At 40.9% G+C, this 24,994-nt stretch overlaps 1 protein-coding gene across 1 annotated transcript in view; it reads left to right on the top strand.

The window, feature by feature from the left end:
• LOC145457302 (matrilin-2-like) overlaps positions 1-24,994 on the top strand; it is a 115,855-nt gene that overhangs the window by 17,295 nt on the left and 73,566 nt on the right. Inside the window, exons 2-3 of the mRNA XM_080335496.1 lie at positions 7,201-7,259; positions 7,848-7,908. Coding sequence (XP_080191622.1) covers positions 7,201-7,259; positions 7,848-7,908 — 120 coding nt within the window. The remainder of the gene's footprint in view (positions 1-7,200; positions 7,260-7,847; positions 7,909-24,994) is intronic.

The following is a 24,994-nucleotide window of genomic DNA, read 5'->3' as shown; positions in this document are numbered from 1 at the left end:
AACAGCAGGCATTTTTTTCACTATATAGCAGTTGTCTTGGACTCTTTTGATCGCATCCCTCATATGAGTTTTAGTGGCATCTCGCGACGCAAGCCTCAAACATTAAATGCATTTCTAATATTACTATGATACATTTTTACTGGCATGCATATGATATAGAGAAAGCGCAGACAGTAGCTGTATGAAACATATGCCCGAGGCCACCGACTTCCAACCGGGTCTATTATTTCACCAAGAGGGTCGCATGTTTACTGCTGTCGACTTAGACCAGGGGTGGGTAAACTACGGCCCGCGGGCCGCATGCGGCCCGCAAGAGTCTAAAAAAGCTTTTTTTAAATATTGATAAAATACGTACTAAAAATCGAATTATTGCAGGGACTTGATTAACTTTTTCTTAGTATATTTCACCACGATAATTTTAAGACAGTGGTTCTCAAACTGGTGGGCACGCATCTGAAAGGGGGCTCGAAGCATCAAAGCATCTGAAGGGACGCGAAGCTGAGCTGGACTGAAAAAATTTTTCGCGCTCTGCGCGATTTCATCCAATTCCGAGTTCCTGCTCTTTAGTCTGAATTACTTAATTCAAAATCTCTCAACCACAGTTGTAACCTTCCATGCCATCAAACTACCTGTTAGGTTTGCTAGCATCCTGGTTGCGTTTTGTGACATGACGATAGGGGGGCGTGAAATCGTTCACCATCAATCATCACCTAAAATGTTTGAAAACACCTGATCTAAGGTAAATACTTTATATCACAGCGGAATAGCTGCAACGAGATTGAGATAATTTCGATCACGACTGGGATATCAGATTGGCCACTCCATTTTTAATTATTTCAGTGATGTGCTTATAAAAAACGATTCGGGCGTGTCTTAGGTAGATTCGTCTGTATGTGTAGCATTGGGGAATTTATATTTTATCTACACATAGTAGAAGCGTGTTTGAAGCTAACATGGTTATGATGCTGTCAGAATTGTGTGTTCTGGAACTGAACCAAAAATGGAATTAGTAAATCTATGAACAGATCGCTGCTCACAGATTTAAATTTCAATCCTGTTCTAAGAATCGGGCCAACCGACTTTCATCTCCAGTTTTGACAAATTCGTTGTTGAGGTCCGCCAGCCTATGAAATCCCGCCACTATATGTTTCTGACGCGTGTACGATATCATCAAAGCAATGTTTGGCTTGTTTTAAATAAGCATATATATTATCTCCATGTCCTCACTATATAATCAAATAGCAATATTGCGTTTTGGTTTATAATCCCAATTTTATATAGTGCGGCCCGCGAATGGATTCAGATGTTGAATGCGGCACGCGAGCTCAAAAGTTTGCCCACCCCTGACTTGGACTATTCGATGCCGACCATTTCGACGACCGTACATATTGAAGGTTTTAGCCAACCAGCGACGGTCGTTTTCGGCGAAGGTTGTATCGTCGCCGATTTTTTTTGTCACCACACCTTGCCCAGTGGTATGTTGGCAAAAACTTGATGTCTTCATGTTTCCCGATGCGGAACAGGTTGACCAGATCGTTGAACACCTGTACATTAAAATTCAATGAATATGACACGCCTATGAAAAGATTGCTCTTACGCCGTCGCAACCCAAAATTATACCCGTCGTGACCCGTATTCGGTTCGCTACCTATACTTCAAGAACACCTGATGTCTAGGGATATCATTTCATGAGCTAGAATATAAGCTTGACCACGCCCCTCTTGTTTCAAATCCAGATACGCTCGACACGCGATGCCATCAACATCGATTTGTACACCGATCATCACAACGCAGTCTACGCCCTACACAGGACGTAATCGAATAACCTAAAATCGAATCACGCACGCCCACTCCAGCCGTGTACTATATGAAGCCTGAATAAGAATACCATCGATATGTGGTCGTGTAACATATACGATGTTTATCCATTTCCATGCGTGTTTTGCTTTTTCGCAATAAAGTTCCAAGATGAAATTGCAAATACCTATACCAAAAACACATATGGACTACGAATTCACATCTTAACTTCGTTGAGTGTACCTTCAAACAACACCTACTCCGTCTACAGCAGTGGTTCTTAAACTTGCCGCCAGCGCCCCTCAGGGGGCGCTGTGAGGATTTCAAGGGGCGGAAACTATCAGGGGGCGATATGGGGGGCGGAAAGACTCAAGGGGGCGCTAAGGGGGGCGGAAAGACTGAAAAAGTAATATGACATTTCAACACTGCAAATTGCTTATGTAGTTGAAATGAGTGCATATATTGTTGACCGAGGGTCAATTGGGTACAATCAAGATACTGTTATTGAAGTGTAACTGTGTTACGGTCTGCTAGTAATTTGATCTTTAGCACGTCTTGCCTGGCATAATCATCTTTCCAGTTGCGTCATAATCTGCAGTGTCTGGTCTTATATTGAGCTCAGTTGCTTTATACACAACGTGAGTTGCCTGTTATATGGCAGTGGAGCAAATGGTAAACTACTGGAAACGTGAGGTGCAGAAATGTTTTGCATACGTTGGCGTATTTCTTCGTCATTACCAATTGAAAGTTAGTATATGAACTGTAGCATTGACTTATATTTATCACTGTTAGCTCAGTTGATTGAACTAATAATTACCAAACCTGAGATGAGTATTCAAAAGCGGAAATGCCGTCAATACGCAAAGGAATACCTAAAATATGGTGTAATTCCATCTGTGGACAATGAACAATTACCGATGTGTTTAATATGCGAGAAAACGTTTACGAATGAAGGTATGAAGCCTTCCAGAATGATGGATCATTTGATGACTAGGCGTCCAGAAAAAGCCAACAAGGATATCGGATATTTTCGGATTCTGAAAGCAAAACTTGAAAAACGTCTTACTGTTGGGTGTCTAATAAAGTCATCCAGAAAGGAAGTTGAGCAAGGACTTATTGCATCTTACAAAATATGAAAGCTCATTGCACAATGTGGATTATCGCACACCATTGGTGAGCGTCTCATTATACCAGCTGTTAAAAGAAATCATCAGTACCATGATGAGCTATCAAAAATATGTTACAAGTTCAATTCCGTTGAGTAATAGCATTGTGTCTTCCCGAATAGACGAAATGGCAAATGACGTTGAAAATAAACTCTGTAGTGAACTCAAAACAACGCAATTTTCCCTGCAACTTGACGAGACAACGCTACGCGATAACCAAGCTTTGCTTATGGGCTATGTGCGCTATGTTAGCTCCACTTTTCAAATTGTAGAAGAGTTTCTGTTTGCGGAGCAATCAAAGGTCGACACCAAAGGCTCGACGATTTATAAGACAGTCGAATTTTTTTTTTCAAGCAGAAACATATCCCCATGTAGGCTTACCATACGTCCCGTTTTAGGCGGGATAGTCCCGCTTTTTAACGTCTTGTCCCGGCGTCCCGACCAGTCAGCCAAACGTCCCGCTTTTTAAGGCCGTAAGGTACAGCTGAACTAACAAAATTTTCCAATTTTTTTTTTTTATTGCAGAATCCTAAAGTATGAAACTAGTTCTTTTCAAAAATGTATTGCTTTTGTCTGATTTCGAATCAGTAGTGTGTTAAAATACGATTTGAAATCAACCATTTTCGTTGAAATTCACCCCCCATTCAAGTTCATTTATTTAAACTCACTCAAAATTGTTATAATCCCTCTGCCGTAAGCATTACCGGTATTTGCTACAGAAAAGGAGAGGCTAATACGCCCTACCTACATCTTTACCACCCCTGACGACGTGAGATGCCATGGTAGAGTTGCTTTGGACTGAGTCATATTCATGCTACTATATTATTACCCTCTGCTTATACTATAAATTATTTTGTTAATCTTATTTCCTTATTATGACTTTACCTTTATTTATACTTCATCTTCCCATAAGAACTCTTTATCCTATATGCTCCCAGATTTTATGTTACAAAATATCTACCCAAAACACCCATGCTTTAAATTCTTGTCGGTAGGGTCAAGCCCGCCTATGACAGTTTACGGATGAAGATCCTTTGGCTAAAATACCAGAATGTCTTGTTCACTAAATTCCTACCAATTTATATATTCTATATATTATATCATGTCTTAAATCTGAACAATAGAACTGTGGTGGATCCATTGCGGAAACTCTGTACTACGCCCTTGAAATTCTGATCTGGGCCAAGGAACATTTTCAAATTGGAGGCGGAGTCGCCCAGAAGCTGCATCGATTACCCCATAGTGTGGGCTCAAAATCATTGTTTATTTGGGCGGGAGGGGGCTAAAACATGTGGTTTTGGTCCCGGTTCCACAACACACTGCCACATACTCCTGAGCCGGACCGTGACAACCTCAGATCTATGAGCAAAGCGTTGCTAGTGTGACGTCACAATCCAATTTGAAATCGAATAGTGGGCGCTAAAGAGTGTCCCGAATTTGGGTTGCTGAAATATGGTAACCCTGGCCATGTCGAATATCATTGCGTATGCAACAGATGGCGCACCATCAATGGTTGGACGGCATCGAGGATTCATTGCACATTTGAAAAAAGAAGTTCCTGACATATTCACGATACACTGCGTCATTCACAGACAACATCTAGCAGCAAAGCACATCAGCGACAGATTACATGAGACCCTGCAGGTTGTTGTTAGAGCCGTGAACACGATCAAAGCTCATTCATTGAATGACCGCATATTTCGCAAACTTCGTCATGACAATGACGAAGAATTTGAGCGGCTCTTGCTTCATACAGAAGTCCAGTGGCTCTCAAAAGGCAGATGTCTCGAACGCTTCTATGACCTTTTCGATTCTGTTATCGATTTCATCAACCTTAAAATGTTGGATCAGACATCTAGCTCCGATTTGAAGAGCAGAAGGGCAGACGTCGCGTATTTGTCCGAAATTTTCAGCAAGTTAAATGAGGTCAACAGGAAATTGCAAGGTATCAAGATGTGTCTCATCAAAGCAAAGGGAATTGTTATGGCATTCATTAGCAAATTGGATTTTTACCGGGCTTCTTTACTGAGGCATGATTTGACTCAATTTCCTAAATTGAAAGCCTTGCAAGAAAACCAAATCGACGATTCACATGTGACAAAGCCTGACTTAGACTGCTATTCGTGTCATTTGCAATCACTAAAAGAAGATTTGATGATCAGATTTATAGATCTCAAAGAGCTAAAGATACCAGAATGGGTAATAAATCCATTCAAATCTGAAGTAAACAATTGTGATGCTAGTGTAGCTGAAGAACTTATTGACTTGAAAAATGACTTTGAGAGTGAATTGTTGTTTCTGCAGATTGGGTATGAAGATTTCTGGCCTAGGAAACAAGTTGAATATCCTCGTCTTTGGGATATAACCAAGCTATTGCTGTTAGCATTTCCGTCGTCATATCTGGTAGAGAAAGGCTTCAGTTCGGTATTGCATCTACTAACGAAGCAAAGAAATAGATTGCAAATATCTAGAAGAGGTGATCTGAGACTATGTCTATCTAGTATTGAGCCTGACATAGCTCAGTTGGCTAACTCACACCAAGCCCAAGGCAGTCATTAAAGACATACCTCCTATTTTTGAATTGTAAATAAATTTCGTTTTGTAGAATTTCTTAATTGTATTAAGTTGTGTATTATGATATGCGGAATCCGATGCAGCTCCCAAGTATTGCGTATCATATTTTTTGCAGTCTTGATAGTGCAGGGGTGTTAAAGTTCAGGGATCTGTAAAAAGGCCGCTGTGGCAGAAAAGTTTAAGAACCACTGATGTATAGAATGAAGATAACGAGCTTCATACGTCTGCTTTTGATCATAAATTTGCCTTGAGCACACTTCGGTCACACGAAATACGGTTGTTTCGTCGACATGTTTCGAACTAGTCATTGTATCTTGGCGTGCACAATGATTCGAAATCGGCACGGTACCACTTCAGGGAGAGCCCTCTGATGCTTTTTGACCAAAATGATAAACTGGTACTATATCCTTGCGTTGGTGAGCTACAACATAACTTCCTAATCGTACTATAGTGGATGATTTTGTATTAGCGTTCTGATGCACAACCCCGCATGTGGGTTATACAATATGGGTTGCCTTGTTCAGAGTAGCCTAAATGCATTTTCATGTTAATAACTCGGTGCAATATTCCCTCAATTTTAGCAAAATAAATGCAGTGTTAGCACAGGTCTAAACCACATTTTCAGTTGATTTACTAGTCGTACAAAGCAATGAAAAAGAAACCAATACTATAAACTTCCCCGTCTCAACATTGTCAGAGGTGTAGACGCCATGTGTAGACTAAACATTGGGTTCGAACAAGACGGTATATGAACCCGAGCCCGCACCTGATGGTTGTTGTTACAATAACCTTAATTTGATCATGAATATTGTACATAAAACGATTATAACGTTTATGAGTCGAGTGGTCATTGGGCACGATTCAAGCGTGAAATATTTTCAATAGTAAAATCCACACCAGAAAAGACCTATCGGACTTCGACCTCATCCCATACTTTTAGTACAATCTTTAAAGTATGTGGGGGGCGCTCGGTTCTTGAAATTTCTTAAAGGGGGCGCTGGAAGAAAAAAGGTTAAGAACCACTGGTCCACAGTTTAAGTTGAAGTGATCGAGCCGTTCTTTCGGCGTAAATATGCCGAGGCAACTTGATTGATAATATTGTACGTCATAAGTCATGCATCATATTTTTCATCTGGTAATGGGGTGATACGGCTTTATTTTCATCCATTTGTATAAGGAGGGTTACAATAATATATTACTCAGTAATACATGACATGCTTACACAATAAAATCACCCCAAAAAAGTTAGGTTCACGTTCGGACGCCTGCGTAACGGCTCGGAATCTCAACGAGAGTTACTTCGTACGAGATAGAGGTATAATTACCTATATATTTTATGTGGCGAGATAGCGCAGTGGTGTAATCCGCGGCTGCAACACCAATGGGTGCGGGCTCGAGTCCGACCGAGGTTGACTTCCGAATTCCGATACCTAAGTGTTGGAGGTTTACCTAGGCTCCTCCTCGCCACCTCATCCGCGTCGGCGGTGTCTTACAAAAAGCCTAGAGGTGGGCCGTGCTATAAGTCGGCAGTTACGGAGAATAAGAAGAATATCGCTCTGGTGTAAATGACCATAGTAGTCGACAAACGCCATGAATACCCCAAAACAAACAAACCTATATACTTGATTTCTTGGTCTGACCTTTCACATCTTTCTATTTTCAGATCTATTCTGCGCAAGAAGGTACATTAATGGACGCTGGAGTTCTGTTGGAAATTGTGACGTGAGCATTTTCAATATGATGAATATATTCAGAGGTGTGCATCAATAACACATTGATTCCAGACTGGTTGGGCTGATTCCCCTTCGGCAATCACGTTATATCGTTGTCGACGTTCAAAAGTCAGGTGTCATAAGTAAAGTAGTTCTTTTACTACTTCTACATTTATTTGGAGTTGAATAAAGTTGTATATACTAGCAATATTGACCAACGTAGTTTTGTTTGTATACCATCTCCCTTTCAACAGATTCGAATATGAGTTACGAACTTATTCATATTTAATGTTGTCCAGTAAAACTGCTTCTTTGAGCACTTCAATCGCTTTTATGAGAGAATGAATCAGCTGACTGACCTAGATCCAAATAGCCTAATTATTTCAAATCCTTTGCTATGAAGAATTTGCTGATCAGCACTACAGTGCAATGTCATCATCCACCATTCATCATCCATGCATAGAATTTGTGTTAACGCTTCGTTCTGATGTTCGGAAAGCTGATGATTGGCATGCATGATTCTGAAAGCTTCATTTGTATGATAACTAGACAAATCAGGCCGACAAACGAACGATTATTAAATTGATTTCATTTTCAGGACAACAAAAATCATGGAAAGGTTGTGACTGCCTTAAAAGAGTCAATCGAACAAGAAAATGGTGAATATCAAGAAATTATAAAATATCAACTCGCTCTTAATTAGCAGCTACTGCTTATCAAGTAATCTCCCCATTCATATTGCGTGAAACTGACAATGCTCATCCATATTTCGTTCTGCAATGAACTTCCGCGATTAAAATTAAAACAAACTCTCAATATAATTACTACGATGATCGCACTAGGCCTACTGTAACACGCGATCGTCCTAATGTTTGATATTCTCATGTGGAAGACAGGTAACGAAGCTCTCGTCTTTCATTTTCTTGCAGCAAACAATAAGTTAACATCGTCAAATTTATTCCACTCAAAACTTTTCGACTGAGCAGCGAACTTCAGTAAATGTTACCCAAATTCGAAATAAATCAAATACTTAGTTGTTTGTGGTAGTACAATTTATTTGTTCGTGGTACTACAATCGTCATTTACACCAGGTCGATTTTCTATAGTTTTATTTCGTATCTGCCGACGTTTGCACGACCCATTTATAGGCATTATTAAAAATATCGCTTACGCGGATCAAATGTCGAGAAGGAGCCTTCATAAACCTCCAGCACTTACGTAGGAATTCTGGAGTCGACCTCTGTCGGATTCCCATCGTATACAGTTTCTGTTTCTGGCGGCCGAGGATCCATTGTTACTGTAGATTGAAGGGCAAACCCGATGTTTTCTCTTCAGATTCGTAACGCTTCATTTCGGCGACTCGCTACTGTATTCGTTAGCACATCGACCCAGCGTTTCGTTTTTAGTACCTATATGCATTCGAACTCTATGGAAGCTGTTATTTTCGGAATTAATTTCTTAATCTTTCTGTCAGGCCACCTCCTGTGCAGTATATATAATTAATGCAGCGGCAGTCTGGTACGCACGCACATGTAAAATACAAACATAAAAGTTAGGGCTTAGACCAGGGGCGGTCAACCCGTCGCCTGCGGACCACAAGTGACCCGCAAGAAGGTTTTGAGTGGCCCTCTAGACCAGTGGTTCTCAACCGGGGATCCGCGGACCCCTAGGGGTCCGCGAAGCAATTTCAGGGGGTCCGCGAGACCTCTAAATTTTTAAAATGGTTGATAACCTAATTTTTATTTTATTTTTTATTTTGAAAAAGCATGAGGCAGTTTCGCACCACAACTGCTAAAACCTCATGACTCATATCATCATAATAATCGTCTGACATGAGCTATCGTAGTGTGGAAATTCATTTTCATCGCCAATTTTCCAATAACCTGCTGATACAAACATATTGCTGTTTAGCGACGTTTCGTTGGGGTTTGTGGTAAAAATAAAAATATGTAGATAGTAACATCAATCAGGGTGACTTCGTAATGTCTGCGAAACCTTCTCGATTTAAAGTTGTCAGTCTCATCAAATTAGTGAACAGTCGTTTGAAATAAAAATTTACGAAGTATTTCCCTAATTTTTCCCAATGCAGGGATTGAAACCTCGCCACGAAATCCATTTGATCCTGTAATATACATAACCACTATTTGAATAGCTTTCCTGGAGGTACAGAAATTCAATATACAATTAAATAGTATATTCATATTGAAATGAACCCGAATATTTACGGCTGACACTCGTCATAAATCGGACAATGATATACCTACTCTTAAAGCTCGGCTATCAGATTTGGCGCATTCTTATTGCGGATGCCCTATCGACAAGGCTGGTTTTTTGATGAACAAGGAGTGTTTCGTTGCTGTCAAAGCATTACGCTCCAACCCTGAAATTCATATCACCAGTTATATTGGTACGCAGCCTTGTCGTGTTAATGTTCAATAGTTCATGGTCGCAAATGTTTGCTCGAACAGAACAAGTCGTTTCATTACAGTCATTCTCAGGTTGGAAAACTTGGATCCATTCTTTGGCGCATAAAATTTGTCTATATACTTTTAGATTAGGATTTCACTTTGACGGTAGAAACTCTCTGCGGGCCGATCAAAATGCCGTCGCGGGCCCATCCGACCCGCGGTGCGTATGTTGCCAGTCCCTGCGCCAGATGCTGGGCGTGATACGTTCATAAAATATATGTTTCTTCATTTTGGTGCCATAAATGTTGCAATCACACCAAACGTATAGTCGGAAGCGTTATAGTTAATATTGCATTAGCCTCCATCTATCTTTGCGGAAATGATTTTCGGAACTCCTCGTTCATATCAAAACGAAGACGTGGATTTTCAAGACACGACCACTTACTTCAAGAAACACAGCAGCAAAATTAGCTTTGAAATATTCAAAGTCTACCAATTTATACATAAATAGTATATGACGTTATTTTCAAGAAAAATCAATATTTTGCTGTTTATCACAAGCCTACAATTCATATTTGCACAAAACGGATGAAGGTTGCACCATAATACAGCTAAAATTGAACTAAAACTGGAGGGGGTCCGCGAGGGTCCGTGACGGTCAAAGGGGGTCCGCGAAGCCAAAAAGGTTGAGAACACCTGCTCTAGACAATTTTCAAAAATAATTATTTATTATCAAAAATGGATTGCCCTGATTATTAACTTGCAAGGCCAAACAATTTTTTTAGGCTGGCTGCAACACTTGGGATGTTGATGACTAAAAAACAGTTCCGATGCATTCGCAGATGCATGGGCAAGTCACATTTTGGTTGATCTTAGTACGTTACAATACAGTTGAATATTTTGGGGCCGATTCACCTGAAGTACAAATTTTCTTCACTCTTCGCGCAATATGTTGTCACTCGATTACTTGCTTTTAATATTGTTACGCTTTTTGAAGTGAAAAAAAAAAACGCCTGATGTACCAGATTGAGTCTATGAGTCTAACTATATTAGGGTTGCCATACGTCCGGAATTTCCCAGACATGTCCGGAATTTCACTGAAAAATCTGCGTCCGGGGGGAATTTTTAAAATATGCCTAAATGTCGGGAATTTTGAGGCCTTGAAGTAGGCTTCAAAATTTTTCGTAAATCAACATAAACAATATTATTTTTAAGCAGATTTATGCTATTCAAAATTCTTTCTTTGCACCGCGCGCGAGTTAATGCAACGTATATTGATAGTATGGACACCAGGTACCACCTTAGCCTAATTAACAATGAAAATAAATAAAAATAACTATCATATACTGAAATAAATCTGATTTTAATCGCAATTATAAGCTAACGATTAATAACTAGAGTTGGTTAAGGCCGATTAGATTAGGGTTACCATTAGGGCTGGGCACAATGATTCGAGTACTCGAATCTGAATCGAGCATTAATTTTATTGATTCGAGTCGAATAGTAAAATACGATTTTTTCGAGTACTGAAATTATCCGCTTCTCGCCACTGAAAGTTAAAGTACCAACGAGAATTGTAGTTTTTATACTAGTTTTCACTGAGGAAGCCTTGAAACCTTGATTGGCCGTGTCGCAGCATACGAGACATAGTACACAGCTGTGAACGTTACTGGAATAGCATATTTTCGAAGTCGTAATCATCCCACAACATTGTGCAATAAAATTGGTATGGTCGAAAAAATACCAAAGTATCTTTAATGTGACGGATTACAGGCATTTTATCCTTTGCGGTGGCATAAAAGGTACATGTCTTAATTTTGACATATTACAGTCTGTTGTGACGTCATAATGAGTGATACTCAAATACTCGACTCGACTCGAAGCGTAATACGTGATTCAGAATCGAATCACTCAGGTAGTCGATTTTGCCCAGCCCTAGTTACCATACGTCCTCTTTTAGGAGGATTTGTCCTCTTTTTTGACTTTTTTGAAAGTGTCCTCGAAGGACGCCCTTTTGTCCTCTTTTTTGAGATTTTGTCCTCTTTTTTGACAATTTAGGTCAGATTTAGAGGAAATTGCGAGTGAAATACCGTAAATTAGCACAGAAGTGACGCTCCGGCGGGTATTTCGGAGTGAAAATCGGTGAATTTAGCTCTGAGCGAAAAGATGACCTTTTTTTTAGTCATCCACCTGGAAATGTGGAGGGAAAAACGGTATTTTGAGCTTTGAGCGGACTGGTTTTGCAAGTCTCAAATTTCTGAAAAAGTGTCCTCTGTTTAGATTTCCAAAACATGGTAAGCCTAGATTAGATGCTTCTGTCTCAGACAGTGGTTCCGAATTTTGAGGTCGTTTTCCTTTATCTGGGGATCGCGATGATGTTGGACGTATAATCAGATTCCTATGCCACAAGTTTGGGCAAGCTGATTTTTTTTAGTAATCAGCTTATCAAGTTTGGAGCTGGGCCACGGAACATTTTGAAGTTGGAAATAAGGTCGCGACCATAAAAAGTTGGAAATTACTGGATGTGCTTCCTGCTGGTGCATTTTATAGTAGCCTACTATATGGAAGAATCAATAATATTGTCAGAAGTCATTCAAAAAATTTAACAGCCAAATACATATTGTAAGTGCCCAAGAAGTTACATCGACTATCCTATGGTGGGCCTACGATCGGTGTTTTTATTCGGCGAAAGGGGGCAGAAAAAATGTTGTTTCGGACCTGATTAAAACAGAAAACCAGATAGCTGCACCGACCTAACAGCATAGCACGGCTGTCAAACAAATCCTCGACAGGCCAGACACGGCCCGCCAGACGATTTCGTTCGGACAGTGGAGAAATCTATTGCAGACGCTAGCAAGTAGCAATTACCAGAGCCCATATTACAGATGGCCTAATTCATGGCCTATGTTCCACTCCATTCTTGTATACCAGTGGATCGTGGTTCCCAACCTTTTTTCGCCCAAGTACCATTTAGAGGTTTTATGCAGTGCTCACGTACCACCTACATAATATAGGCGTGTCGAAGGCGGTCAAAATGTTTCCACCATGTTGAGGTGCATTTTACGGCGCAGTATATGATTTCTGTAGTGGATCCATTTGAAATTCTTATGGTTAAATATATTAAAACGGAATTTGGTTATGCAAGAGTCCCAATGCTTTACGACTAGATCTCTTCTTGGTAGTCAGCAATGTTCCCTCTAAGCTGCGCACGTGCGCAAATGCGCAGTGCTGAAATGGTCTCTGCGCACAGAAAATCTACGCCGCGCACAAAAAATCAGAAATGATGTTTTTTTTGTAGTTGTTGCGCACTGTTGTCCAATGGACCATGCAAGCGCGCAGATTCGTGAAAATTAGGATGGAACATTGCCAGGGCCAAATAGTGTTATCACTGCAGTCTGAAACCGAGGTACAAGTGCGCCCCGCAAAGGTAACTATTGCGCTCCGTGAAGAAATTAGAGTTCACAATCACCTGCGCCTCACGGAAGATATTATTTTAGTATTGCCTCGTACACGTGAGCGATACTGATATCATTTCAATAGCGTATTATTTTCTGGGAATGGCGAAATAACATGGTTTAACAAAGTTTTCAATAACAATGGGGTAGCTCGAAGTTAATTTGCGAGAAACTAACGAATGATAGTCTTCTTCGCGTGGCATGAACATTGCGTAAGATTTACTACGTACCGTATCTTTCGCACCCCAAACCCTCCAATTGGAGGGGCCGAGCTCGAAGGGGGTCCAAAATTATTTCGAGAATTAACATAAATCATGGTGTATTTTTTGATATTTTCCAGGAATTTTTTTCGCGCTACGCGCGTTTGACTATTGTAAGATATCTGGATTATTGGGTACCCTTTACCAACAAAAATTAGGCATGATCTATAGAAATGGGTAGTTGGGCGTCTGCCATTACCGCACCATGACGCGCCAAGACATATGAAGTTAAAGGCTATGTAACATGCGTATCCAAGAAGTGCGTCAGAACGATCAGCAGCGAGAAAACCTTGGGCGAAAAAGACTGCCACGGTGCTGACCGAAAACTTCGATATATACAAATATATATGTAATTGTCCATGTACATGGGCGCCTAAATGGCTGGCGGCCAATGTTCCTGTCCTGGCGATCCGAGTCCCACAGCAAGACAAGTGCCATATCGAGGGAACAATATTTTCCAGTTAAGAAATAGCAATTTGAAATCGTGTACGTCTTTTACTTTAGTACGTTTTGACGATTTCAATATCTTTTGACATAGCAGATAAGGGATCACGAAATAGCGTCATGTAACGAAGTCATTATATCAACGGGTGCGCCCGAAGATATTTTATTATTATTTAGAGGGCCTATCTATACCAACACACCTCACTGGATCAGCTCTACCGGTAAATCTGATTATGTGAGCAGGTAGAGGATAAAAATTGATAGCAATATATATGCAATTCGCGGTCATATTGGCTGATGCAATCATAAATTATGGAAAATTTTTCACGCTTCGCGCGTTTAGAAACGCTACTACTAAATGGGCACCCAATGTACATGATAAGTACCGGAAGAAGCCTAGAGCCGTAGGGGGGGTCTGGGGGGCGAAGCCCCCCCAGTAGTTAGTTTTATCAATCTATTGGAGGGTGGTTGCGCACTGTTGTGCGAGGGCCTGCGCAGTGAGTTGGCGTGTTTGCGCAGACTCTTGAAAAATTAGAGGGAACATTGGTAGTCTGTCACTGGTGGGAGAGCCCCTACCAACGACGGCGACCTTACCACGACGACGACGGCTTCTAAAACTCAAAATCAACCCCATCTGACCTAATAACTCCGTTTGGTCGACAAAAACAGAATCTAGTCGCGTACCACCTGGAAGACCTTAACGTACCATTACCACTGCTGTATACAGTCGATGGGCAATGCTTTGCTATTGTGACGTCATATTGACATACAATATGTCACCCCATTTTTAAATCCGCTAGTGGGCGCTAAACAGTGTCCGGAATTTGCTTCACAAAAATATATTACCCCTAAACTACATGTAGTTTTGAGTAAAACTGTCGTCCAACATGCGACCTTGCGTTTGCGCTCGCAGAAAGACTGTCGACGATCAAACCTGGGAACAAAATGATTGACGTATGGCGGCCGAAACTTTCAATATCGATGTGTCCATGCAAGTGCCGAATAGTCCTGTCCTTGCAAACTGAGCCCAGATATATACAGCAGATATACTCAAGTAAAATATTACTGATTTATAAACTTTGAAAATCTTCGCGCCTTGCGCGGCTAGGGGACCGCGCTTTGGTTCGTCAAAATGCATGTGGCCTTTTGGCCGAAAAGGCTGGTCACCCCTGGCTTAGACAGATGTACGGCGGCGCAGCACAGTGACTACAGTCACTAAATCACTGGTCTGGGCTGAATGCGTCACGTGCATCCAGTGTTGGGATCAGGTCACTACCTTCGAGTCACGAGTCATTTCGAGTCATTGCACATTTTGACTCGAGTCAAGTCAAGTCAATCAATTTTCAAAGGTGACTCGAGTCAAGTCAAGTCGCTCGATTTTTGGAGGTGACTCGAGTCAAGTCGAGTCAAGTCAAGTCAAGTCACGAGTCAAGTCACATTTCAAGTCAAGTTGCCCTTTCGAAGTATGTATGAGGCATGATTACGTCATTGCAATTTGCTAGCTGTCTGAAATACAGTTTGAGTGGTCATTGATTCTAAACCGATGAAAGAATATAGAGTTAAATATCCACACAAGCAGGCGCTGTATCGCTCACATATACGTAATTGCGTAGCCTCAGTTTACAGTTACCAGCCAAGATAGAGAATAGATAAACGAATTGATAAGATGCAATACATTACCCATTTACAAATAGATATGACACAGGCTACCATTCGAGCCTGCGCCAATGGTTGAGGACTATGTAAACCATATTCAACTTCAATTTCAATAAAACAAGAGTTTTGGTTAAGGTAAGAACAGAGAACAGCAGTAGATATTTTGTTATTCTATTACTTTACTAATAAAGTTACGACGACTTAAGCTATAAGCTTCGATCCCTTCGTTTGCGGTCATTTATTTGTGAGAGAACAATCGAGTCTCGGTGAAACGCACGGTCATTGAATGATTGGTCGCTCTCACGGGTTACACTAGCGTTTCGCGAACAGTCCGAACATATCCAAGAAACAGTGATTATCGACACCGATTACGTGATGACTTGAAATTGACTCGTGAATTTTGCTCCGAGTCACGAGTCAATCCACATTTCTGATACGCCGAGTCAAGTCAAGTCAAGTCATTTTAGCAAAGTGACTCGAGTCAAGTCAAGTCATGCAAAAAAGGTGACTCGAGTCTGACTCGAGTCAAGTCATGACTCGAGTCATCCCAACACTGCGTGCATCAAGTGTTGTTAACAAACTCTTATTGTTTATTCTCGAAAACTAATAATTGGGTCCCATCCATGTTTAGCACGAGCAGTCTGACCGTCCCACAGCGCTTCCGCAGAATTTATCGAGATACCGGTACCCAATAAATTTCACGTCATGTAAATTAACATCATCTGCTTCAATCATTACTTAATCGGGTTGCGACTATCTATTTTTAGGCTTCTTAACTTTTACCAATATCAAGTCGTTACGATGCAAATCTTTACTGGAGGGGGCATTTTAGCAGGTTGGATAAAGGAGTTTCAGGATGTGGGAAGGAAGACTCGGAGTTAATCAAAAGTAAAATGAAGAAGAAATCACTGATTTAACGGAGATAAAAGCAATGGCAGTAGGGCTTTGGTATTGGTTAAAGAACAGTCGTTACATCGTCTCCACAGTGACAAGTTACTCGGCTGTGTGACAAGGGTGGAAATGACTGAGACGTATAGCAACTTTACATAGTCTGGAATTTACAAATGTAGATGATGACCAGACTTCTTAAACAATAGACATGAAAACATTCATGACGGACTGAAATAAAAAAATCAACAGTCGAATGCGATGAATGTGGGAGCGATAATGGCGAATAGGATAACATGCAGCATTTACTAATATCTTCGAGGATTCGAAAAGCTCCCGATCGTCATGGTTAATCTGTGTATATTCTGCATTCTTAAAGATATGGGGTGGCATATTATTTTGAGATAAGGAATGGGATGTTTTTAATCATTATGTTAAGGTAGTTATAGTATTTCTTCATATTGCATCCTCGGTTGGGAGAATTGCCCATTCGTAATTTGTCTGGATGTTGTTCAGATGTATTACTATACACCAAGGGTCACAAACGTAGTGCCCGCGGGCCCAGGTAGCCCACGAGCCTGTTCAAAAAATAGATCCGATTTCAGCACATACCATGCAGTATGTATAAAGATTGATTAATTTAGCTATTCTTGTTTAAATCACAATAACACGTAACTCATAAAGGACAATATATATATATATATATATATAAATACTTTTGATATGGCTAGATCAGTGATTCCCAAGTGCGGCCCCCAGCTAGCCTTCTTGCGGCCCCCACAAACATATTAGGAAATCGATTTACGACTTCAAATAAAATATATACCTATAAAATACTGTTTTTTGGCTTGGAGTCTGGAGTTATTAATTAGGATTGCAGGACAATTGTGTGTAGACTGCCAGAAAACTCTGTTCGATAACAATTATTTACCATTTATAGCAGGGCTGTGGAGTCGGTAAATTTTACCAACAACTCCGGCTCCGACTCCGACTCCACACATTTTCAATATACCGACTCCGACTCCGACTCCTGAGTCTTTAAACGTACCGACTCCGACTCCTGGGTCTTTAAACGTACCGACTCCGACTCCGACTCCCGACTCCGACTCCAGCATTATTGCCAATTTACTTCGAAAATTATATGCCACATTGTCGGTTGAATGACTATCATGCAACCAATAAACATATGCAAACATATGATTAAATGTGGCATGCTAAATTGTTTCATTGTAGCACAGCTCGAATTATCCACTATGCAATTAACATGAAATAAAGATTTGCTAAATATCCTTCCTTAGTCAAGTTTTTATAACATGGACTCTCTAATATCCTGAAATGTATGAATCATTCAAATATGGCAGATATCCAATCATGTATAATAAAAATGTAGATAAAAAATCCAAGTGTAGCTCTTGTGTATGACTCAGCAACTAATAAAGAAATTTAACTTACTAATTTTGTCATAGCACACTATCCTGATTACAAGCACAAACACTCTTACTACTAACAATAGACATTGGTCATAGAGGGAATTTAGTTAAGTAGTCAAAGACCATAGCCTATGTCTAGTCTACATGTACTTAATCAAGTATTCAAGAATTGAGACTTGCAGTCTTTCTTAATCATTTGTTCGACCCAAACAGCTAAGCTACACTACAAATATTTTTAATTTTGTCAAGTGGGAAGCATCATTTGGTCATATTTACATCATTTTTACAATTTTACAAAACCAGCCGATGCATTTTCTCTGTCACAGTATCATGGTATGATTCCAAAAATTGCATCAATTTTGACTGCATCGCGAAAACGCATCTTGCGATTTTCTTCCCCTCTGCAACTGAGTTGAAATTTGCAAGTAATGTCTAATTTTATCTATATCAGGGGTGGGCAACTGTTTCGGCGAAAGGGACACCTGAGATTTACGAACCATTGCGCGGGCAACTGGAATGTTGATAACCTTTTTTAGTCGTCGATAGGAGCGAACCGAATTAGGTAACATCGCAAACAAGACTTATATAAGTCTAAAATTGATAATAATATGTCATGCAACTGTGCACTGCGCAATCAGGCCCTGGTCACGCGAAGCGTGAAATTTTTTTGCAAGATAACGACTGAATTAGGCTATAGCTATATCAATAAATATGTCGCAAACATACATTGGGGGTCGCAGCTGTATGCCACTGGGCTCATTTGGCAAGGACAGGATTATTCGACGTTTAGACATAGCAAAATCGACGGTATCAGTGAACATGCCTCTATCATTCTGTGCGAATGTTTTGTCGACGATCTCGCTGCAAGTGCACAAGCGAAGCCATATCTCATAATTGCGAATATAGTTAGACTCAATTCTGTGAATAATATGTATTTATAATTTTCAGAAGGGGGCTCAAATACTGCATGCAAGAAATCTAGTGACAATGAATCATGCGAAGTACCGAGAAAAATTTCAAGTCAAATAGATCTGCTATGAAATATTCTACTTCATATGGTCATATGTGAAGATCTGGGATAAATGTGGCTGGCCCCTGGATACGTCAATGCGTCAGAACTGCCGTTTTAGTAATCATCAAATTTCGCGGTCATGTTAATCAAATTTTGGTTGGCCTTGCAATTGTAAAATGACGTCATAAATAATTTCGAGGATTACCTCGCAGGCCACACTTAACCTTCTCGTGTGCCAAATTTGGCCTGCGTGCCACGGGCTGGCCGCACCTGGTCTGTATGGTTAATAATAACGGTGATTGGTAGTACATAAAAATTCGATTGAAAATTCTTTGAAAGCAAATGTTTTCATGATAGAGAAGTTGGAGTCGGAGTCGGAGTCGAAGTCATAGTCATTCTCACAAACTCCGACTCCGACTCCAGTCAGTATTTTCCCACCGACTCCGACCCCGACTCCGACTCCAGCTATTATAGTTTTCACGACTCCGACTCCATCAAGCGAAAATCACCCCGACTCCGACTCCACCGACTCCGACTCCACAGCCCTGATTTATAGACGCACAGCAATCAATATATACTGAAATCACAGCGAAAATCGCATTCTTCTTGAGCTTTCGCTTGTAAATGCCCATTTATAGCGAAATCTTCGAACCATATGCTTACAATCCCCTGTCAAGTGCTTAAGCTATTTCATTTTAGATGTCGGCTAACAGCTTATCACTCGATCATGCTATTCCTCAATATATTTTACTCAAAATTCTATGTTCGTCTGTATGTCTTGATTTTGACAGTGTGAGTGTACCATGCCAGGATGGGTCATGAGATTGCCTGTGCCACTTCTCGATGATGTCTTGTAGCAATGTACTAAGTTTATGGTTTTCATCCACGTATTTATTCGGTAACATATTTTCCAACGGCAATTTTGCAGAAGACTTATGGATAGACGGTAAGCCGCATGTGTTGTGTCACAGCCTCCAGCTTCAAGGCCAAAATCTCCTATTTTGTTCCGTGACCGAATTTCAGAGGCTGCTGTAGCAGCAGGATATATCCTTAGTTCTTGAAAGACGATTCAAAATTATGTTTTATTAGATTCAATATGACAGGTCCAATCTATGATATAACAATTGGGTATGTGTCCGAACTCGGTGACCTTTCCAGTTACGCTTATGCAATCTCTCGAGTTCTAGTCATCTCTGCAGATATAATTAGTCAGGTGAGAACATGAGTCGTGATCAGTGTGTGCTCGGTACGCCGTTTACGCAGTTTTACGTTTATGGGTGCCACTGCTTTGCTTGCCTATAAACTGGCCGTAACACTCCAGGATCATGTACGAAACACTTTCGGACGGGCTTAGAAAGACTAGGGCCAATCGATTTCTTTCACTTTCGGGACGCGAATCCAACCATACAAATCGGGTCGGAGGCGCTGCAACACTTCGCATGGTACAAGGCCCCAAAGTGCGAATGCTCTTTGTAGGTAGTTAGTATGTGTTGGTAGTCTTAGTCGGCGCTTGCGTAATCTCCACCACGAAATGATAACACATGCTACTAAGGATGCCCCGATGATTGATTCGTGGCTAGGGCTGGGCACAATGATTCGAGTACTCGAATCTGAATCGAGTATTAATTTTATTGATTCGAGTCGAGTAGTAAAATACGATTTTTTCGAGTACTGAAATTATACGCTCCTCACCACTCAAAGATAATTTATCAACGAAAAATATAGTTATGATACTAATTTTCACTGTTGAAGCCCTGAAACCTTGATTGGCGGTATCGCAGCACAGAAAACATACAATACAAAGCTACGAAGGGTACTGGACGTAGCACATTTCTGAAGTCATGATTTTCCCACAACATTGTCATCAAATGGAATGAAATCGGTGTGGTCGAAAAAATAGCAAAGTATGTTTATGTGATGGATAACAGGCATTATATTCTTTGTGATGGCAAAAAAGGTACATATTTGAACTTTGGGATATTGCGTTGTGGTGTGACGTCATAATGAGTGATACTCGATTACTCGACTCGACTCGAAGCATATTACGTGATTCAGAATCGAATCACTCAGGTACTCGATTTTGCCCAGCCCTATTCGTGGCATATGTACGATTCTTAGTTCGCGTACAGTACATTCGTACGTTCGTTTCATTGTCTAGGCCATATTTAAATTTGTATATTCTGAATCAGTGCGACACTTGCTTTCGATTAAGACCAGACATATTAGACATATTAAATTGGGACGCTCGGATCCCCAGTTATAGGGCAACCAATTCTGCTACTTTTACCGGGATCAGCAGTAGGCCTCTCGGCGTTTAAACCGTGTGTCATGTGTTGCGCATCAATCCTTATGTTAAAAATCTAGGGCCAAGGCAAAACCCGGCCGCAGCTATCCCGTTCTCCTCGATTTTACTCTATTTGGTGAACTTTTTATGTACCTAAAGCAGTCACAAATTCTATAAATCCGCGATAGGTTAATCAGTCATTTGGTCAAGTTTTGGGTATATTAAAGTTTTGAATCATGTCAGAACAGCCTTCAAAGAAAGCACGTAAAATTCAGAAGGAATCTCGTGTTTTTCAAAGTGATTGGGAAGAAAAGTATTTTCATATTGAGGTAGGCAACAAAGCCCAATGCCTTATATGTCCTGTGGCGATAAGTAGTGTAAACTCTTATAACATTGAGAGGCACTACAAAACTCATTCTTCAAAATATGATTGCTACCAAGGAGAATCAAGGAAAAGGAAATTGGAATCCCTCAAGTCGGCACGGAATAAGCAAACAATTATTTTCAAGACTAGTAATGAATCTGAAGATATTACCCAAACGTCATACAAGGTGAGCCATCTAATTGCTCGCAATATGAAGCCATACTCGGATGGTGAAATTATGAAGCAGGCTATAGTTACGTTTCTAACAGAATGCTGTTCAAGTTCCATAAAACAAAAGGCAAGAAAGTTGCAGCTGAGCAATACTACAGTAACACGGCGCATTGAATGTATAGCAAACGACCAACATGATCAGCTTCTTGAGAAATCGAAAACATTTGTGTGTTACTCTGTCGCGCTTCACAGCTCAAAAGATCTCACCGACACGGAGCAATAGCTATGTTTATTAGGGGAGTCATGCCGGATTTTACGATTTGTGAAGAATATCTCACTTTGCGTTCTATTCATGGCACAGCTAAAGGAACAGATATGTTTCGTGAATTTCGTGCTACTCTTGAAGAAGCACATTTGGATTCATCAAAGTTGGTTGGAGTAGCAACGGATGGCTGTCCATCCATGCTTGGAGCAAATCAAGGGCTTCAGGGGCTCATCAATAAATGGCGAGAAGAGTATATATAGTCTTGCTCCAGTGACATGGCATCATTGCATTTTACACCAAGAAAATCTGGTTGCTAAGTCACTCAACATGTCTAATGTAATGGATGTGGTAATAACAAAAGTGAACTGGATCAGAGCAAACGCACGTATGCATCGGAAGTTCAAAAAATTTTTAGCAGATACTGACGCTGAGCATGGTGACGTAGCCACTAGCCATGTTCACAGCCGCTCGATGGCTAAGCCGCGCTTCATGTCTCAAACGATTCTATGACCTACTTCCAGAGATTCAAACGTTTGCTGAAGGAAAAAAAGATGTTTCTCAACTTGGCGACGAAGATTGGGTTGCCGATTTGGCGTTTTTTGTGGATATCACTACACACCCTTCTACTCTCAATCGCACTCTACAGGGCAATAACAAGCTCTGTCATGATTTGTATGGCACAACAACTGCTTTCATTAACAAGCCTTGTCTCTGGAAAACGCAGCTTGCGGATGGTGTTACAGCACATTTTCCAACACTATCTGGCCATAAAGCCAATGCATCATTTGGTGAATACAGCAGGCTTATCAGCAACTTGATTGATGAGTTCAACCGGCGCATAGACGGATTGAATGATTTTCTGCCCATGATGGAAATGTTTTCCAATCCTTTTGCAGTTAATGTAGCCACTGCGCCTGAAAATTGTCAATTGGAGTTGCTAGACATGCAATCAGATATCGAACTGAAGCAATTATTTAAGAGTGAAGACTTACTTGAATTTTGGAGTCAAGTTCCTGGCGGAAAGTATCCCAACTTGATAATCCATGCACAAAAAACGCTTCTCTGTTTGGATCAACTTATGTATGTGAAGCACTTTTCAGCAAAATGGTCAGAATAAAAAATCAATATCGCAATCGATTGACCGATGACCACCTCAAGCAGCTACTACGTACTGCATCATCTGCAATTACTTCTCGCTCCGGCAAACTTCTTGAATCTCAAAGCCAATGCCATGTTGGACATTAAATTGATTTTCGTATTTCCTTCTTGTTAGTGTTTCAATTTGTTCTTCGTTGGTACGTGCTTTGATGCTTCATAATTTTTGCTATACATGATGAATGTATTCGTGCGGCCCAAACCGTACTCTGACATTACAAATTTGGCCCTGACACCGAAAAAGTTTGGGAACCACTGGGCTAGATTCTCTTACTCTCAACGCAATTTAGAGTTTAGTACCATGTTTCCAACTCTCTGTAATCGTTGCTGTCCGGTATAGTGGAATCTATTGAGCCTGGAGCCTGAACAGTTGAGATTAAAATTGTAGCATTGCAAAATGACCTCCACCTCCATGCCCGCCAGGCTCCACCAAACTTTTGGTGATTTGTTTGTTTGTTTGTGTCTTTTTGGTATTTACGGTGTTTTTCGACTACTATGGTCATTTACCCTAGGCTAATTTTCTTCATTTTTATTTCGTAGCTGTCGACTTGTAGCCCGGCCAATTTCTTGGCTTTATAAGACACCGCTTTCACAGACGAGATGGCGAGGAAGAGCCTAGTTAAACCTTCAACACTTACGTAAGAATTTTTGAGTCGACCTCGGTTGAACTCGAACCCGCAATCCATTGGTGTTGCAGCTGTGCATTATACCACCCCGCTATCTAGCCACCTTTTCGTGTCTGGTTGACACGGAAAAGTAGCCTACAGGGTTGCATGCGCATATTGCGCAGCAGCTATGAAGGTTGCAAGCATGTTTGGTTCAACTGATCGTTGTGAATCAGCCTTTGCATGAACTTCATCAAAAACAAACACAAAACACGCCTTACCTATGCGCATCTAGACGACTCACTCAGCGATGCAGTGTCAAGTTCAGTGGTTCTCAAACTTGTTTAGAAACGCATCCCTTCATGACAGTGAAAATTTAGCTCCCCCTGTTGAGAGAATTATACATAGAGCAATAACCATAAGTTAGAGGTAAAAAGTGGCGTAGCGCGAAAAAAATTGAGTTGACTGTAGCTCGTAGCATACAGATATTTTTGCGATTTTGGTGTCTAATCCTTTCTCTTAGCCCACTTGAGCTCAGCTCACACGTAAATCAATAACCAATGGCGTGGACCGCGTGCCGTTAAAACTTGAAAGTTTTTCACGGGACGAACAATTTTTCTCTGCGGGTGGCAGGTTTTCGGCAAGGTGATAATGCGATTAAGTACTTTATACCGTTTTAATGTGCGCTTGCTAAGAGGGGCATTCTACAGAATGTATCCTAACTGAGTGTACTCAGGGCCAGTGGTTCCCAGCCTTTTTCGGTGTCAGGGCCAAATTTAGAATTTCAGAGTACGGCCGGGGCCGCACGAATACCACCGGGCAATGAAAGATACCCAAAAAAGTCATCAAAATATGAAAATTGGCATTGTTACGATCATTCGCTTGACGTCATTGGCCATTGTGTTACCGCGCTCCCGTTGTTCAAAACAATGAACCTTTGCTGGCTATTTTGGAGTAGTTTTATTGCCATGGCGAGATTTCAATTCGTATTTTTGGAATCAGTGCGACACTTGCTTTCGATAAACACCGACATATCAAATTATTCGGACGTTTGGGTCGCGAGCTATAGAACTACCAACTATTCTGCTTTTTGCCGGCCAAGCAGTACGCATCTCGGCGCATTCAATCAGGGGTCACTTGTTGCACATCTATACGTAAATTAGTTATCAATACCCAGGGCCGTAACAGTACTTCGTCAACCCCCCCCCAAAGAAAACGTTTCTCTCGGGCCCCCCATAGGGTAATAAACCGAACTTCGAAGCCCCCAAACCCCCTCAGGCTAGATGGCTGTTTACCGCTATTTTTCATCTAAATCGGGTGTCCGTTTTAGGCAGCTTCTCTTGACGAA

The sequence above is a fragment of the Botryllus schlosseri genome, chromosome 2 (assembly GCF_051294905.1).
Source record: "Botryllus schlosseri isolate E-star chromosome 2, Bs_hap1, whole genome shotgun sequence".
Lineage (NCBI taxonomy): Eukaryota > Metazoa > Chordata > Ascidiacea > Stolidobranchia > Styelidae > Botryllus > Botryllus schlosseri.
The sequence above is the reverse complement of the archived record's forward strand: the minus strand, read 5'-3'. Positions and strand labels throughout refer to the sequence as shown.